Source organism: Colius striatus, chromosome 7, assembly GCF_028858725.1.
Source record: "Colius striatus isolate bColStr4 chromosome 7, bColStr4.1.hap1, whole genome shotgun sequence".
Taxonomy (NCBI): Eukaryota; Metazoa; Chordata; class Aves; order Coliiformes; family Coliidae; genus Colius; species Colius striatus.
In genome coordinates, this window is record NC_084765.1 from 18,842,106 (window position 1) to 18,859,340 (window position 17,235).

Below are 17,235 nucleotides of genomic sequence, written 5' to 3' on the forward strand. Positions count from 1 at the left end.
GGCTGTCATAAAGCATCAAGCCCTGTTTGTGCTTAAGGAAGGATATACTTCCACAACCAACAATGCAGAGGTACACACCAAGTCCCTAAGCTTTTCAATGGATGAGTTGTAATAAAGCCCAAACTGGACTCTATGAAGTGATGTCCAACTACTGCTTTCCCTGCAGAAGAAAATCAACTTAGATTTAAGGAGTTTTCACTAGCAAAGCTGTTCTGGGGTGCTTCCCTTGGACTGGTGCAAAATTTAAGGAACTGTCAAAGTCCAGAACAGAAGCTAAACTCAGAGCAAAGAATCTACCTGTTCCCCCTCATGATGTCTAATAATTTAAGGCAGCATAACAGAGATAAATGACTGAAGTCCAACACAAAAAAGAGGAAATTTGAACCAAAGCTAAGCCCTCCTCAGTCATGCCCTCAGAGACCCAAGATGAAGCTGCTCCATGGAGGAATCCCACTGCAACCTGATTCGTAACCCACTGCTCAGCCTGTACATGCAGGCCAGGACCTGGGGACAGCTCATCTCACAGCCTTTAGATACCACCGATGATGATGCCCTTCTTAAGTATTTTCAGGGTTAATTGTGCCAATGAAGCACATTTTGTGACTGCCTTCAGGCAGCCTGAGGTCTGCTAGCAGGCATAGGGCAGGAGATGAGCAGCAAGCCCAGCTTGCCTGGAGTTCAGGGTCAGGACTCCTCTTTGCTCACACAGGAGACAGAAAATAGGACATCTGCACAGAATGATCTGTTTCAGCAGCCACCATCCTACAAATGCTTGTCATCCTGGTACAAGGTGCCTCCAGGCTGCTGTTGACCTCCCACTGGTCACATCAGCACCAGGGAACATCAGAAGGTTATTAGCATCCAGATGTGTTCAGCATAGTCAATGCTCAGGGCAGTCACAGCATCTCAGGGATATGAACTCCAGGCCTGAATGCAGCTGTATGGAGGAGCAACAGCACAGAGCTATTCTGAATTATTGCTTGCACAAGACAAGAGAGGATAAAAGCAACAGGATGAAGATCTGATTAACAAAATGATTTCCCTGCTGTAAATCCTGTGCTCTCTGCATCCTACAGCGCCTTGCCCTCTCTAAAGCAGGCAGACTACCTGAGACGACTATTCATATGCACTGGGTCACTTCAGTTCAAATTTCTCTACTAAAGGCCCTCTTGTTTTCCCTGCCAGAGCAACACTGAACTCTCCCAAAGAGTACGGTTTGGTCTTTTTTTAAGTCGTGGCACTTGAACAGTAGGGAGGTTGCATAGCTCTTTGTCACCTCCACACAGCCAGGAGGCTTTATTAACTCTGTAGATGATAAGCAAGCAGCCTGGGAGGGGTTGTTCTCCTTTCTGCCTCTGTTCCCATCCCAGAGACCTTTCAGAAAGCAGCAGGTAAAAGCCAGCAATGCCTCTGCTCTGCCTCATGGCCAGTGTGTTTCTCCTGCTGCCTTCCCAGCTCTCTTCAAGCCCTCTTAGTTGTGGCTATCAAACCCTAGGGAGGCAGAGCATCACACTCACACTGAAATCTAGTGTGCATGGTCCTGCAATAGCCTCCCTGCAGCATCAGGGACTTGAGGAAGACTCAGAGGGTGCATGAAGAGAGCTTGAAGGACAGTTGGGAAAAGATAAAGCGCTACAGAAGGGACTGGACCAGGGTTTTTAACTGCAGCACTCCAGAGGCAACACAGACATTAGCCCACGTGTCTGGAAAAGTAGCTCCTCTGCTAGCCTGAGCACAGGGGACAGCACCTCTACAGAGAGAGCTAAAATAAGTCAACTGGCATGTGCCAGGCAGCATGCTCAAAGCTCGTGGGACGTGCAAAAGCCAGGCTCTTGTGCCATGGTTTACGCCCCAAGGAGAAACGGACTGGCCTTAGGACCAGCCCCTCTGGGACACAGGGCTGCCGCTGAAGCTTAGGCCCTTCTTGAAAGGAAAACCTCTCATCTGGGACTTGCCCTGAGCCTCTACTGGAGGAAATTAGGGGGAGAGCTAATCACTGGCAGCAGGTGGCACCAAGGAAGAGGTAGATTAAGATGAGCTTGTAGGGGGTTTACATCCAGCAAAGCCTATTAGCCCTGAAGCTCCGGCTCATTGCAGACCTCTCCGGAGCACAGATAAACTCCTTGTGACTTTCATTTGTCCGGATTGCTTCCATGCACACTGATCCAGGGAGGGAGCACGACGAGAGGCTGCATGCTGGGAAAGCTCTGTTACCTCTGCTGCTGGCCGTGAGCCCAGCCTGCCGGCCCCAAGCCCTGCACATGACTCTGTCCCAGCACCATCCCGCCATTACCATCTGCGCTTGGCTGACCGTAATGAGTGTCAGCAGCTTTCTGCTGAACAGGCAGGGACTTTCAGACAGTGGTACTTGGACCTCCTGCCTCCAAAACCTAAATGTTTCCACGCCACCCTGATCTTCCCCTGGTATGTGATGCAAGCTAAATCAAAATACAAGTTTAGAAAATAAGTTAGTCATCAATTAAGGGCTTCCAGCCTCTGCCTATGGAAACATGTGGTGGAGAGGAGATGGGATGCCTGAAATAAAATCCAACCAACTACTGCAAGCCCCATCACTCAGGTTCTCGTTCAATGCACACTACAGAAATTGCTTATTTTATACCAAGGAGTCCAAGCCTGCAGCATGCAGTGCTTTGGCAGGAAACAACACAAGGCAGACTTTTCTCCTACCTGAAGAGAACACAAGGGATTTTTAACAGAAAGTTGGGAAAAGTTAGAAGATAAAGAAGCCACTTGAGCCTCTTCCAACCAGTCAACTTCTGGTTGACAGCTCTTCTGCCAGTCAACATCCAGCTGCACACCTCAGTTCTAAGGCAGGACCTTGTGCTCATAAAAGCCCCCCAGTCTTGCAAGACCTGCCCTCACCCCACCTATCATTGGATTTAACAACCTGCTGTCATCTGGTCTAAGGCTTCTGACCTACACATTTCAAAAAGCCTCAAGTAAAATTTTCAAGCACATGGAGCCGTTTGGGGTACCAGCACCCAGTACCCACCTGCTTTAGGGCACTCCTACTTACTCCACATTGCTCCAGAGAGCCCAGGAACCACGAATGGTACCTTTGCTAAGCTTTCCCCCTTTCCCTGAGGATGCAGTAACACCAACAGTGCCTTTGCTTGTGGCTTCTGGCAGAAGAGATGGAAGCAGCACATTAGGAAAGCAGCCAGGTACTGTGCTAAAAGGCACACACGGACAGAGTTTATACCCTTTGCATTTTCAGTCCTCACTAGTTCTGAGAGGCAGCAGCAGTTCACAGTTGGGATGGGGCCCCATCCCCAGCACACAGCACAGAGCGCTCGGCACACCGCCACACTGCGAGGGAGGACGCATGGGCTGGGCAGCCCCTCCACCCCTTAAAGCGTCCCCACAGGAATCCCCATTTCCCTCCTGCCCATGTCTGCATCCATCACGGGTCCCAATTGCCCCAGCTGGTGAAGCCCCACCAAACTAGCCTCCTCGTCATCTTGCTCCCAGTGGTTTGGCTAGGAAGAGCTCGTACCTCATATTTTCCTTCGTTCTCCTTCTTCACCTTCTCGACGTCCAGCAGGAGTGACCAGACCTGGCCGCGCACCTGAAGCGGGATCCCTTTGTAGACTCGCCGGCACATCTGCGGGGAGGTGAAGGTGGGCAGGGTTAGCTGCTCCTGCTGGCCCCGGGGCTTTCTGCTGCTGAGCAGACCACCCCTGAGCAGACACTCACCCACCCCTTCCTCCGCCCTGCTGGCATAGAGAGGGCATCTCCACCCTGAGGGGTGGGCTGAGCACCCGCACCCAGCACAGACGGAGACGTGGTCCAAATCCAGCCTCATCTCATGCTTTTAGCCTTACTGGATCAACTGGCCATTGACCACTCCCTTTATATGTGCTTCACGTTCCATGCACACCAGCCCGCCCTTGGGCTACTCTCCAAGGACCAGACACAGCACCTCCAGGTTTGAAGCTTTGGAGATCTGACCCGGCAGGGCTGTTCTCACCTGCACCCTCAGGGATCAGAAGAAAACTACATTTCTTCTTGGAGAGTAAAGCTCTTACCCTGAGAGCCACAGGGACATGTCCACAGCAACTCTGACAGCTTGACAAGCAGGAGAGGAGGCTGTGGGCTGCACCAAGGGCTCTCCCCTGAAAGGGCAGGGGGGTCCTGAGGCACATGTCCCTCCTCCTGCCTCTTTTTCACTTCACATATTCACTTCATCTCACGTCTCTTCTGGTTTTTTTCCTGACATAAAGCCTACTCTCTCTAAAGATACTGCTAAATTTCAATGGAGAACTGAAAAAAAGAGCTTTTCTTCCATCCCTCACTTCTCCCATTTAAAGAAAAAAACTTCAGAAAAAGAAAACACACTTTTTCATATCCCACTCCTGAAACACTTTGCAGCTGCACTACAAAGCGAACCTGGAGACCCTGGGCTGTGCTGAAGGACCTGCTGCAAGTACCCAAGCTCCAGCCATAAAGGGGATTTACGTTGTGACACGGCAGTCCCTCAGGGTTGGGCCACTCCTTGGGAGGGGACAGAGGTGCTGGATTCCAGTCACAGGAATGAGCTTGGGGCTGACCAGAGCACTGCCTGACTAGGCAATCAACTGGAGGTAGCATTGTGTGGCACAAATGCACCTGACCTCCTTCAAAACTCCTCTTCTCTTTCCATAGGGTCTCCTGCTTCAGACTGATGCAAGTGAAGGGCTGCAATTCATGTGGAAGCATCAAGACTCTAGCAGAGTTTTCTGGATGTGGTCCCACTGTGTTGCCTTTGCATCTCTCACACCAAAATGAACATCTGCTCCTGTTACCTCTCCTTTCTGACCCACCTCGCATCATTGAATCCTTTTGGTTGGAGAATACCTTTAAGACCATCAAGTCCAGCCCCTCACCTCACACTGCCAGGCCCACCCCTGACCCACGTCCCTCAGCACGTCAGCTACACAGCTCAATATCTCCAGGGATGGGGACTCCACCTCCTCCCTGGGCAGCCTAGGACAGTGGCTAACAAACAACCCTCTCAGATAAAATGTTCATCTCCAATCTCAACCTCCCCTGGTGCAACTTGAGGCCATTTCCTCTTGTCCTGTCACTTGTTACTTGGGAGAAGAGACCGACCCCCACCTCACTACAACCTCCTGTCAGTGAGCTGCAGAGAGGGATCATGTCTCCCCTCAGCCCCTCTTCTCCAGGCTGAACATCCACAATTCCCTCAGGCACTCCTCATCAGACTTGAGTTTCAGACTGTTCCCCAGGCAAGATAAGTCTATAAAATAGCTATATCATAAATGCCAGGACAACCATATAGCACTGGGAGAGTGAGATGTGTGTTACAACACTTCTCCACTGCATTATGGTAAACATTTCAGTATTTCTGCTGACACAGAATGTAATGTAATCAGTGTAATGTATCCTGATCCTGCAAGTGTCATGGACATTCAGCATTTAAAATCCCAGTCTCAGCATTTGCCAAATGCTTACTCTGTCCCAGGTGTTGCTCGGCACCAGCAATGAATGCCCAAAACACAGCCAGGACCATACTCTACAGAAATCCTTCTCAAGATCCCTGTAAGCACCAAATCAGAGCTGCCCCCTAAAAAGGACCTCAGTACCAAGATGTGCCTGTGGAAGGCCACCATGCACCAGCAGCATCCCATGTTTTGTGCAGGACATCTCTAATTCACCATTTGTACACCCAGGGAGCCTCTTCTGCTTGTCTGAGCTCACATAAGAAGGTGTTTCTAGAGGACCGCAAACCTTCTTCCCATGCCAGACAGCTTCATCCCCTCTCCTGAAAGACCAAGCAGACAGACAGGAATTCCCATTCCCCAAAAGTCATTAAATCAGGGTGAAAGAAGTGGAATGCATCAGGAGACATAAAGCGATGGGGTTAGATGAACCATGTCCCTGGAGGAGTACCCTTAAGGTGCTCAGGAAATCCTGTCTCCAGCAGGCATCCACAGCTCCGTGAAGCAAAAGCTGAGATGGGATCAAGCACCTGGAGTATGTCCCAATTCAGGCAACACCACCAATTTAGAAAAAAAGCCATTTATTTCCAAGGGATTAGGAGAGTCAGACTGACAGCTGCCAAGGTAGATGATGCTCAGCTCCCTGGGAAGAAAGTAATTTTGTTTTGAATTCCCAGAGCTGCTATTGTTAAATTTTAATGAGTGGAACCCTTGCTGGCATATAGCAAATGTCTCTAGTGATTTTCTCTGCATGAGAGCGTGGCAGGAACAGGGGAGTTATAAAACATGCTGAGATGGAACTGAACCGAAATGCCTCCCTGTTATTTATCCAAGGGCTTTCCTCCTCCCACCACCTCCAGCTGTGAAAGTGATAAAACCTCAGAGCTGTGAGTCACGCAGAGGAAAAATGAGCAATTTTCCTTCATCGTGCAATTTGAAGGAAAATAGGGAAGTTATCATCAAAAGCAGTGTTTCCACTGGGAAGAACTGACAGAGGGAATGCAGAAGGTGATGGCAACTCCTGCTCCATGTGAGAAGAAAAAAATAACCCTCAAGGTCACTGTCTTCTATCTCTTCTAAACCACTCAGCCATTACAGAGGGGAAGACAGCACCTAGACAATGGCCCACGAGGACTGACAGACACGTTGACGTATGGCAGGAAGAACAGACATCATCCCCTTTCCCAAATGGAGATGCTGGTGGCTGAGGCAATGGCTCCAAGTGCTGTGTAGAAAAGCCATGTCAGAGTGAATCCACAGCATTTAAAACTTGCTCTGGGTTTTGCCACAGGATCATCTTCCCCTCTAGGCTTCAACACACAAAGCTTGTAGCACAGAGGCCACCGTCATCCCATCCCCATCTCTCCCCTCCCCATGTACTTTCCAGTGGATAAGATGGAGAAGGCTGCAGAAGCACAGACCTGAGCTCCAGTTTCCTGCACCAGAGAGCTCCTCTGAGAAGTACCCAACCAAGCACTCCAGGTCTTTAATTACAGGGTGGAGTCATTGGCTTGAAACACAGGACATCTTTTTGCACTGAAGTGAAAAAGTGTTTGGGATGGGTTGGTTGGATTTTTAGAGAAGAATCTACATATTTCAGCTCATTTTCACAATTTGGAGCCTGTCACTATTAGGTTCTCAGGCATGTGCATGGTCCACCAGGAAAAGATGGCAGGACTAAGGCCCAAATTCTGGGTGTGCATGGCATTTAGGCTTTCAGCCTCTCCACGTACCCACCATACCTCTTCCAACACCCCGTAAGGTGAGGCAGCCCTTTTCTTCAAGTCCCTTTAGGGCTCAAGGAGCAATCCTTCCAGAGAGGAGGACTCCTGTTCCTCCATTAGTAATGTGCCTGTAGTGAGGGAGTATTTGACTTATTCATCAAAGACCTAAATGACAAGACAGAGTGTGCTCCCAGCAAATTCACTGATGACACAAAAGTGTGAGGGGTCGCTGATACACTAGAAGGCTGTGCTGTCATTCAGTGAGATCTGGACAGGGTTGAGAGTTGGGCAGAGAGAACAGCTCTGCAGGGACAGACCTGGGAGTTCTGGTGACAGCAAACTAAACACGAGCCAGCAATGTGCCCTCGTGGCCAAGAAGGCCAATAGTATCCTGGGATGCATCAAGAAGAGTGTGGCCAGAAGGTCAAGGGAGGTTCTTCTCCCCCTCTACTCTGCCCTGGTGAGGCCTCATCTGGAGTCCTGTGTCCGGTTCCGGGCTCCTCAGCTCAAGAGGGACAGAGAACTTCTGGAGAGAGTCTAGTGAAGGGTCATCAAGATGATTAAAGGGCTGGAACATTTCTCTGGCAAGGAAAAGCTGTGCAACCTGGAGCCTGTTAAGCCTGGAGAAAACTCAGGGGAGACCTTATCAATGCTTATAAATACCTAAAGGGCAGGTGTTGAGAGGATGGGGCCAGGACAAGGGGTAATGGACACAAGCTGGAACACAGGAAATTCCACTTGAACGTAAGCAGAAACTTTCCTATGAGAGGGAGCCCTGGCACAGGCTGCCCAGGGAGGGTGTGGAGTCTCCTCTGGAGATTTCCAAACTCACCTGGACATGTTCCCGTGTGACCTGATTGAGGTGAACCTGCTTTAGCAGGGGGTTGGACTGGATGATCTCTGGAGGTCCCTTCCAACTCCCACCATTCTGTTCTTCTGTGAAGCCTCCACCACCAACCACCATGACCCACCACCACCTCAAGGCTGCTTCTTTGCAGCACAAAGCTGGCTGACTGGTGACATGGCTGCACAGGACACTTGGCAGCCTGGGCTTTGCTGCGTGTGGTTTTCTTTCCATATGGACAACGGTTGCTCCCGTGTCAGTTGCAGCCCAAGCCGTTGGCTACACCAGATGGGGTGCCAGCAGGTCTGTGGGGGCTTTGACAGCAAAGCAGGGGCAAAAGCTAAAGCTGATGTGCCGTGGGTGGGCATTTACACTTATTAGCAGGGCTACCTTTAGGGGAGAGGAAAATGCTACCTGCCTTTCCAAAATGGCCAAACCAGGAGCAGAAGCCACCCTGCAGTTCCCAGGCATAACCGCATTTCCTTCCCATGGCTCCTGCAGGCAGGAGACCTGACTTCAGATGCCCCTGTGTGACAAATGTCTGTCACCAGTCACAGCTCATCCACTCCTGGGGCTCCGTGTCAGCCACACAGATCCCCGAGTCACACTAAGCCGCTTTGCTGGCAGGCGCTGGATGACACACCTGCACTCCCCTGACCTCAGCAGAGATAAGGCTGCCCCCGCACACAGAGACCGGATTTGCCACAAAACCAGCCATCTCTGGCCAAAGCCACCCTTCTATAAAGACCCCAGCCCACACAGCCAGAGCAAGGAGCAGCTTGCAGAGGTCACATTCTCTTCCCAGGACTGATACTTCTGGCTGAAATTCACTTATTTCAGGAATATGATGACTAAGTTATCCCACATGCAGCACAGACTCCTTCTTCTCTGCAAAACTGTGCTGCTGGAACTCTGTAGATTCTTGCATGGCATCAACCACTTCCTAACCTTCCCAAGCAGGTTGGGATTTATCTTGGGTTTAAAACAACTGAGAAGAGGGCACGGACCCCCTGAACCTGCCTATGCTGAACCCTAAATTACAGAGTTTAGCACTTTGCAGGCCTGATGTACCTGAACTCTGCAAAGCAGTGTGGTCCTCACATAGACTCCCTTGGTTTTGTACCCTTTCCCTTGTGGATTTACAGACATGAAAGGCACCATTGCATCAGGTGAAACCCAACCACACAGGGAACTGTACTGGTGTCACTTTTTGTGATGTTGCTACTGAAATTAAATCTGATGGCTATGAAATGTGTCAGAATGGAGATAGAGACAGATCTGATGCAGTGATGAGCACAAGGAACCCCAGGGCATAATGGTAATTAAGATAATCCTGTTTGCTGTTCATCATCAAACAGGCTATGGCAGCAACGATTTTAGGCATAGCCAGACCATCCTGGGCTAGGGACTCTAAAAGGCCCTCCTCTTGAAGGGTTTTTCAGCCTCATTTCCTATAATCTGTGACAACATCCAGACTGAGGCCAGCAGTGTGCTAGAATGCACACTGGCTGCAGGTGGGGGAACAGAAAGCAAAACCCACTGGCCTGCAGTGATGGCTCATGCTGGGGGTCCAGAAAAGCTGCTTTCTTGCATGCTGACAGGTGGTTGCTTGGATGGGTCTACAAACTCCCTCCTCCTGCTGACATTTCACAACACACAAGCTGCAACAACAACCTATGCCTCCATTGGGTACTTAGGCACAGCAAAACACAACAGCCTGCATGATACACCAAGAATCTCTCTTCAAGCATCAGCTGTCTGCCAGCTCCAGCGTATGAACTGAGACTCAGAAAGCTGGCCCTGAAGTCCAGAAAGTCTCAGCCTGGAAAATAAGATGGATTTCTACATCACTCGAGCAGAGACAAAGTAAAGGCAGCTTCCCTGTGAAATGACTGCAACTAGATTTTTTTCCCTTTCATAAAGCACAGTCTATTAAAATGAACATCAAAGAGAAGGCTCCTGTCTTCAATAAGAGTTCTTTTTTTTTTCCAAGATGACATCCTAGTCATTATTAAAATAACACAGAGCTGCTGTCTTGTGATACTTAGGCTTCCACCACGTCAGTGAAGAGGCAAAAACAAACCTGCAGGAAATGTGCAATGCAGATGTGACAGCCTGAATGCTCAGAGAGGGAACAAGACCAACCCACTCCACAAAAATCAGATGAAGAGCTTGTCACATAGACTTCAGCTAGAGAAAAAACATAACTGAAGGGCATGACTGTGATCCCAGTGGAAGGGCCCTGAAACACCACATCTGAGATACATCCAGACGTGGCAGCAGGTATTTCCAAGTAGCTTCCAAACTCCCAATACAAGAACATGGGGTTGCATATCCAGGCCAAGGATACAACTTCCTTTTATTTCTTTTTCAAAACACTTTTTTGTGCCTTACACAGTCTTTGCACTTCATGCTGCATGGCTGGTCTGATGCCCAGACCTTCATGACTGCACTTGCACTTGCGCAAGGCCGCAGGGAGTTAGGCTAGACAGGACTGAAACCAAAGCTCCTTTCTCCTTCCTGGAGTCATTAGACTGTTCCCTCCCTGCTTGGGGACAAGCTCTGCTTCTCTGTTTGCTGGGTGGGGGGATGGTCACTTCCAGTCCCCCAGCACGAGGACAATGCAACATCTGTGCTTGAGTCATCTACCATTTACAGGCCATTATAAATAAATCATTTATTCCATTACAAGAGCTCTCTGATTTTCTGACCTAAAGTCTCTCCAAACCATCTTGGCAGTCGTGCCCCCTGCCATCCAGTAGGCCTGAGCAACATCAGCTGCAGTGTGCTTAGCTAAGAACGCTCCCTAATTATTGGGGATTGATACTGCTTCCCACCTCTCAAACCCAGATCCTCTCTGTCCCCATTGCTGACCCAAGGAAGCCAAGGCATGCTAAAAACACTCCTCATTACCTATCTCAAACATCCTCCAGGACCTGAAGGAATTCCCTGTGCTCTGCTGGGATCTGGTCCTTTACTCACAAGGCCATTAATCGATTAGTGTTAACTTCTGATTAGAAAAAAACAAAGCCATGGGAAAGCCTTCATTTTTGCCTCTGGAGCAGCACCAAACAAAACCCCAAGCCCATCTCCACCCAATCCCTGCTGTAACAAAGAGAAGATTTTGATGTTTTTTTCTTTTTAAAGGGCAAGACTACAGCTGTTCTTTGGCCTAGTGACTCTGACATTCCACTGGCCAGGTGAGGGGGATGCTCTGCTTGATGTCCCCCCTGCGGCTATGCAGATATCCTCTGCAGAACCTTTTAATTGATCTCAAGTTTCTCCTGTGATGTCTCAGCCAGAGCTCTTAGCAGCACAGCCAACTCCCTGCTCCTCTTGCTGAACAAGAAGGCTGCAGAGGCTGTGGTGATGTGGTAACATCAGGCTGCAGCCCTCTCCTGCACAGCGTGCCATAAGCATGGAAGGTCAGGTGTAACGCTCCAGCCCAGCAAGGCTGCTGGCATCAGGTCCAAGCGTTTTGTTTTCAGAGGTCTGTAATAGGGACATTTCACAAAGATTATTTATTTATAACAGCTCAGGTCTGCAGCAGCGCTGGGTGCAGAGTTCATTTTGAACACCAAAGCCATGCCACAAGGTTGGTGTCTCTGTCCTTGATTTCCACAGATGGGCTCACACAATCTGACACTTAACGACACCGTATCTGCTGCATCTCCCAGGCCATGGCTGGGGCCTGCAATGTCCTTGCATTCAGGGCAGGGCCTCACTGTGCACGCAGCCATCCCTACCCTGTCCTGCCCTGCTTGCATGGGGAAGCAGAAGTATGAAGTTCGCAGCAGCATTTAGGAAACCATTTTTAAAACCATGCTAATCAGAATAGGGCTTTTAACATGGCGACTTAAAGGAAAGATTTAAAATATTAAAGACTAACAGGTAGAATTAGATAATATTTTCCAACTTTTCAAAAGCCTGACTCATTGGAAGGATGCAGCATACCCATACCTCCAGATACATGACTTCTTTTCCTCCTTACCTTGTCACTGTTTCTGTATTTGCCCCACTTCTTCAGCATCTTTAGCCACTTGTCCACGCGTTCGATTTCCTGCTGTTTTTGCTGGTGCAAAGGGGAAGAAGACAAGACAAATTTAAGAAAAAAAGCCCCCGATGATACCTCCTGAAAATATAAAACTTCATTCCCTTTAGATTTAAACTTCTACACAAAAATCTCATATTGGGGAATAATCCACAGGTGCTTGCAGGAACTGCTGGTTTCACAGGCTGAATACAGAGAAAATATTTCCAAGAGCAGTATTCTGTAACAACAAAAATCTTTTCAGGCTGAGCTAGCCTCAAACTGTATAATCATATCAGATGTCAGAAACAAGATGCTATTTAGTCCCAGTTAGAAGGATCCTGAGGACATGCTCCTAGCTAAAGGGAGGTAAGGAGGGATATGATGGCTACCTACAACCTCTACTGCTTTCCCTGCATCTGCAATCCCCTATCCAAGCCACAGCTGCTGAGCACTGTGCCAAAGCAGAGGGAAAAGCCCAAAATTACTTTCAAAGGTGCAATTTCAGTGCAGCATGGAAGAGGGGAGATGATTGATCCAGCAAAATAAAATATCCTACAGCTGAGTATTGTGCAGAGTTCCCAACTCTGTGTGAGCTGCAGTGCCTGGCAGGTGCTGGCTGCCTGCTTTGCTCTTGCTTGTGTATTCGCTTCCTCAGAAACCATCTCCTCCCAGCCAGTGTGATAAGGACCCATGATGACAGAGTTGCCAGCTCTCACCTTCTCCTCCAAGGCAGTGCGGGTCGGCAGCTCCTGCTCGCTGGAAAAACAAGGGAGTAGTGGTTATACTACGGGCAGGAAAGAGTGTGGAGGAGAGAGGGGTGTTGCAGCTCAGGGGTCACTTTGGGCACCTGAGGAGATAGGGCTCAGAGATTTCATGTCTTTCCTACAGCTGTCCCTGACTGGGAAGAGGCAAGGGAAGCATCAGCCAAAACCCCACCACCCTAGGGGAGCTGCTGGGGGTAATTAAGCACAGGATGCTGCTGGAAATCTGAGGCATAAAGGATTCCTCTTCAATACACATGTGATCAGCGATTAAAAGGGCAGGGGGCAGAAGTTCTGGACAGCAATTGCTTTGAATCTCTCTCCTGCACACCAACACCTACTATTACAACTTTTTGTTTAGATTTGGAATAAAAATAGCTCTTTAAAGCATTCTCCCCAGGCACAGGGTGTGTAACTAATTCATCTGCATCGTGCTTAGGATGGGGATTTCCTATGGGAACCAAGAACGATCAGATATCTCATCTCATCTCTTCCTACACCTCCCTGAATCATCAAGTGCAAATGCCAAGAGACTCTCCCCCTGTGACACACTGCCAGTCTGCATCTTCCGATGCCAGGCTTGTAATGGGAAACTATTTCTGAGCCTTGCCTTGCAGCAGACTCAAAGCATCAGTGTTTGAATGTGTGGTTGAGCGAGGAGGCACATCTAGCCCTTTCTCCTGCATTTGGGACTGATGAAGCCAAGCCCCAGAGTGGCTTACAGGAAAGGTGCTGGGGCTGCCCTGCTTGGTGCACACAGACAGGTGTGTCAGAGAGGAGAAGGCAAGAGGACTTACTGCAGGAATCCAAACCGGTCTGTAACTTTATACAGTGTGAAATCAGCATCTTCCCATGGGTCAATCTGAGCTCCTTCACGCCTGCCCTGGAAGCAGAAAGAACACCTGTGAGATGGCCCTGGCATTGGGAAAGCCTGAGTGCCTACAGGCCGCCCTCCCTGCATGCTAGAAGGCATAAAACCAGGAGACTAAACCCTGCTCTAAAGAGAGAAATACAACATAGGCAAGAGAAAAAGGCACATCCCTAGCATGCCTCTGCTATGGGCTGAGAAGGGCTGTAGAGTAGAGAAAGCAGTGCTGTCGGGCATAAGTCATCCTGGCATTAAGGCAGCACTGAAGCCTAGGACCTCTCAGTATCCGTGCTGAGCACCATGGGAGCAGGGCTGTGCTAGCAGAAGCAGGGAGGGAAAGCTGGTATGAAGCCTGACGGCATGAGCGTTACTGGGGCAATGCTTGCAGGGAAGCAGAAGTTCTTATCTAAAGCACTGCTAATAGATGAAACGGCTTCAGCCTCAGCCAGCATGTCAGGGAGAAACACGAGGTTGGTACCTTCTCATACTTGGCAACGATCTCCGCTTTTTCCTGGGCTATTAAAGACTCTATGTCTTTCTTCATGTCAAAAGCTGCAAGGCAAAAAACCCCACAACGGAGTGGGGGAGGAGGAGATAAGTACACAGCATGTGAAATATTTTAGGAAAGTGCTCATAGAAAACACCTTTGCTGACAACTTTAGCATGAGACACGGCAAGCGTGGCAGGGCCCTCGCAGCACAGGCCGCGCTGGCTGGGCCACGCCGCACGGCCTTCCTGGGCACCAGCACCCCGCCGCTCAGCCTCAGCTGCGGGTGCGACGATTTAACATCGAAGGAGAAACTAAAAGGAGACGCTTTTGCCTACTAAGTGTATACACAAGAGGTAAACTGGCCTCTAGATGATTACATTCTGTACACCCCCCAAAACAAAAGCAACACAGCAGCAAGATGACCGCAGAGTCACTGTCTACTTTGAGATGGACCAGTCTGGTCCAAATAAGATGCAGTCTGGCTCCCTGAGGTCTGTGCCCACTGCTATGCTCAGCCCATACACATATGCACAAGCAAGATAACTTGGCTTGTATGAGCCCAAAGGAGCAATCTGCCTGTCATGCCATAACTAGTTTCTCGCTGATCTAACACAATGAGGAGAAGACACAGGCAGACAAAATCCCCAGAGAACCACAGTGCTCAGGGAGGCTGCAAGGAAGAGGGCAGAGGGAAGGTCTATCAAGTCCTCCTCTTCTGAAACTCCATGGAGCAGTGACCAGCACAGCTCAGATCACATAATGGCTACGGCCCCATGTAAAGCTAAGCTATCAGAAGCCACATCACCCAAACTCTCAGGCTGATGCAGCGCAGTCCCCGGCACAAGGATGGCTGTCAGCACAGGAAGTCAATGGGGATGGCTTCATCTCCATCCCACTGACCACATTCCCCAGTACTCTGTAAGTGGACAAACCCCAGCAAACCCCAAAGCTATATATCTTCCCTTGCTTCCCTTCCCCAGTGCCCAGTTCCTCTTTTTGGAGGTTTGTGGGGTTTTCTTTAAAGCATTTAAAAAAAGTTTAAAATTTTTCCCCACATTTCTGCTATAAATGATAAACCCCACTCAGTGCAGACAGGATGAGGACTGGGAAGTCATACCGTGTTATCATTTATATGGCTCTGTCCCTCAGAGTCCTGCTGATTGACCACAGATATCTCTGACAGACTATGCATTTCAAGAACAGCAAGGTAAATTAATTTTAGCCTACAGCTGCAAGTGGCTTCGCACTTGAAAAGTGTTTGAACACTCCAGAGAACAAAGCACCTTAGAATAGCTTGTTATAGAGACCGACTGCTTTTTGCCTGTTCTAATGAGATTTTGCCTGATGTAAAGAGTTGCATTGAGAAAAAAACTGTTGTCACAACAGCCTTAAAATATTTTTCCCACTCTCATTATGAATGATTCAGTAATTTACCCAGAACATCTGAAAGCTACAAAACTTAAATAATACAATCCAGAGTTTTCTTACAGGACTTGAAAGGAGCTGCCTAGAACATCTGATATCCCCCAGAAGCACAGACTTGAAAGCCTCCCACAAGAAATAACAAAATATTGGAAAGTCTTTTGAATATTAAAAAAAGGGCAAGTTGACTCCTATGTTGCATCTAAAGCTGTAAAATAAATCCTGCCTTGCTGTGCTCTGGTCCTTTCTCAAAGCACTGGTGACCATCTCCTTACAGAGAAGCATTGCTACCCAAGCTGCCACTGGCAATCTCTAATGGACACCAGGAGCCATTCTAACCTCCTTTCAGGAGGAACCTGAGGGGTTCTTGCCTTATTCTAAGTTACTCCAACTTCTGGCCAAAGCTGCACCAGAGCAACCACAGGCATTGCAATTGGGATGATCTGAAGAACATGATTTTTACCTTGAGTGGAAAACAAAGAGCAATTAAAAAAACAAATAGCTAGGGAAGGCATGATGAGCAAAAGCATCAGCATTTTACAAGGCCCAGTCTACGCCTCTGCACCTTCATATGTCCACAAGCCATCTTTAGAGAAACACAGAATCATTTCAGTTGGAGAAAACCTTTAAAACCATTGAGTCCAACCATTAACTTCACACCGCCAAGCCCATCACTAACCCATGTCCCTCAGCACCTCAGCTACGTGGCTTTGCAACATCTCCAGGGATGGGGACTCCACCACCTCCCTGGGCAGCCTGGGCCAGTGTCCTATCTTACAAACTCATCAATGCAACGTATTTTGTGACACCGAGTCTTTCAGGCGTGGCTGAAGGTAGCCAGGAGATCCATCTTTCCCCAGCTCCTCATTCCAAAAGCAGCCATTGCTCCTGGTTGCCAGCAGTGTGACAGAAATATGAAACCACACGTGCCAACCAGGGCTATGGGGAAGGTCTTCCACAACACATTACCAGCTCATGGCATGGCTGTTTCACTGCTTTACACTCATCTACAACGATACCAGAAAAAGGCAAAATTTTCAAATTCACAGCAGGAATGGATGTATCTTTATTGACTCCACAATCAAAACAGAGCAAGGATAGAAATATTAAAGTGTATTTTGTTGTCTTATTTTTCAAAGCTGCATCGAATGTTGCCATTAATTTTGCTCAACACAGGTTAATCTCAGCTTCATTTTTCAAAGTAGCAAGGTCTGAGTAACAAATTCACAAACAGGCAAATTCACTCCCCCACTTCTGACTTTGTTTTTCGGCAGTTATGGGGCCAGGGAATTCAAACGAGGTCCTTTACATGCTGTTAAAAATACAAATATTCTGCAGGCTGGAGGGAAAAAATAAACTGTGCAACAAATTAAACAGGCAATTTTTCAAGATATTTACAAAGTGAAAGTTATTCTGCATGTCTCTGACCATGATCTGTAAGAGAATAATCAAAGGAAGACTGAGTTGGTAACAGGGAAGGCTTTACATACCAGGAGACGGCAGCAAGACTGCATATATTTTGGCAACTGCCTCTGCCAAAGCCCCTCTGCAGACAGAAATGCCAGACTGGTGCAAAGGAGCCTGTTCTGCATCTCATGTCTGGAGTGTGCACATTTCTTTTCTCTTTTGAC

General features: G+C 48.6%; 1 protein-coding gene across 4 annotated transcripts in view; it reads right to left on the reverse strand.

The window, feature by feature from the left end:
- Nucleotides 1-17,235, reverse strand: part of LOC104563247 (USP6 N-terminal-like protein) — an 81,457-nt gene that overhangs the window by 12,715 nt on the left and 51,507 nt on the right. For all 4 annotated transcript variants that reach the window (XM_061999499.1, XM_061999498.1, XM_061999501.1 and 1 more), the window contains 5 exons: nt 14,171-14,244; nt 13,622-13,707; nt 12,780-12,819; nt 12,022-12,102; nt 3,518-3,625 (listed from right to left, as the gene is read on the reverse strand). In XM_061999499.1, coding sequence (XP_061855483.1) covers nt 3,518-3,625; nt 12,022-12,102; nt 12,780-12,819; nt 13,622-13,707; nt 14,171-14,236 — 381 coding nt within the window. In that variant the 5' untranslated portion in view covers nt 14,237-14,244. The remainder of the gene's footprint in view (nt 1-3,517; nt 3,626-12,021; nt 12,103-12,779; nt 12,820-13,621; nt 13,708-14,170; nt 14,245-17,235) is intronic.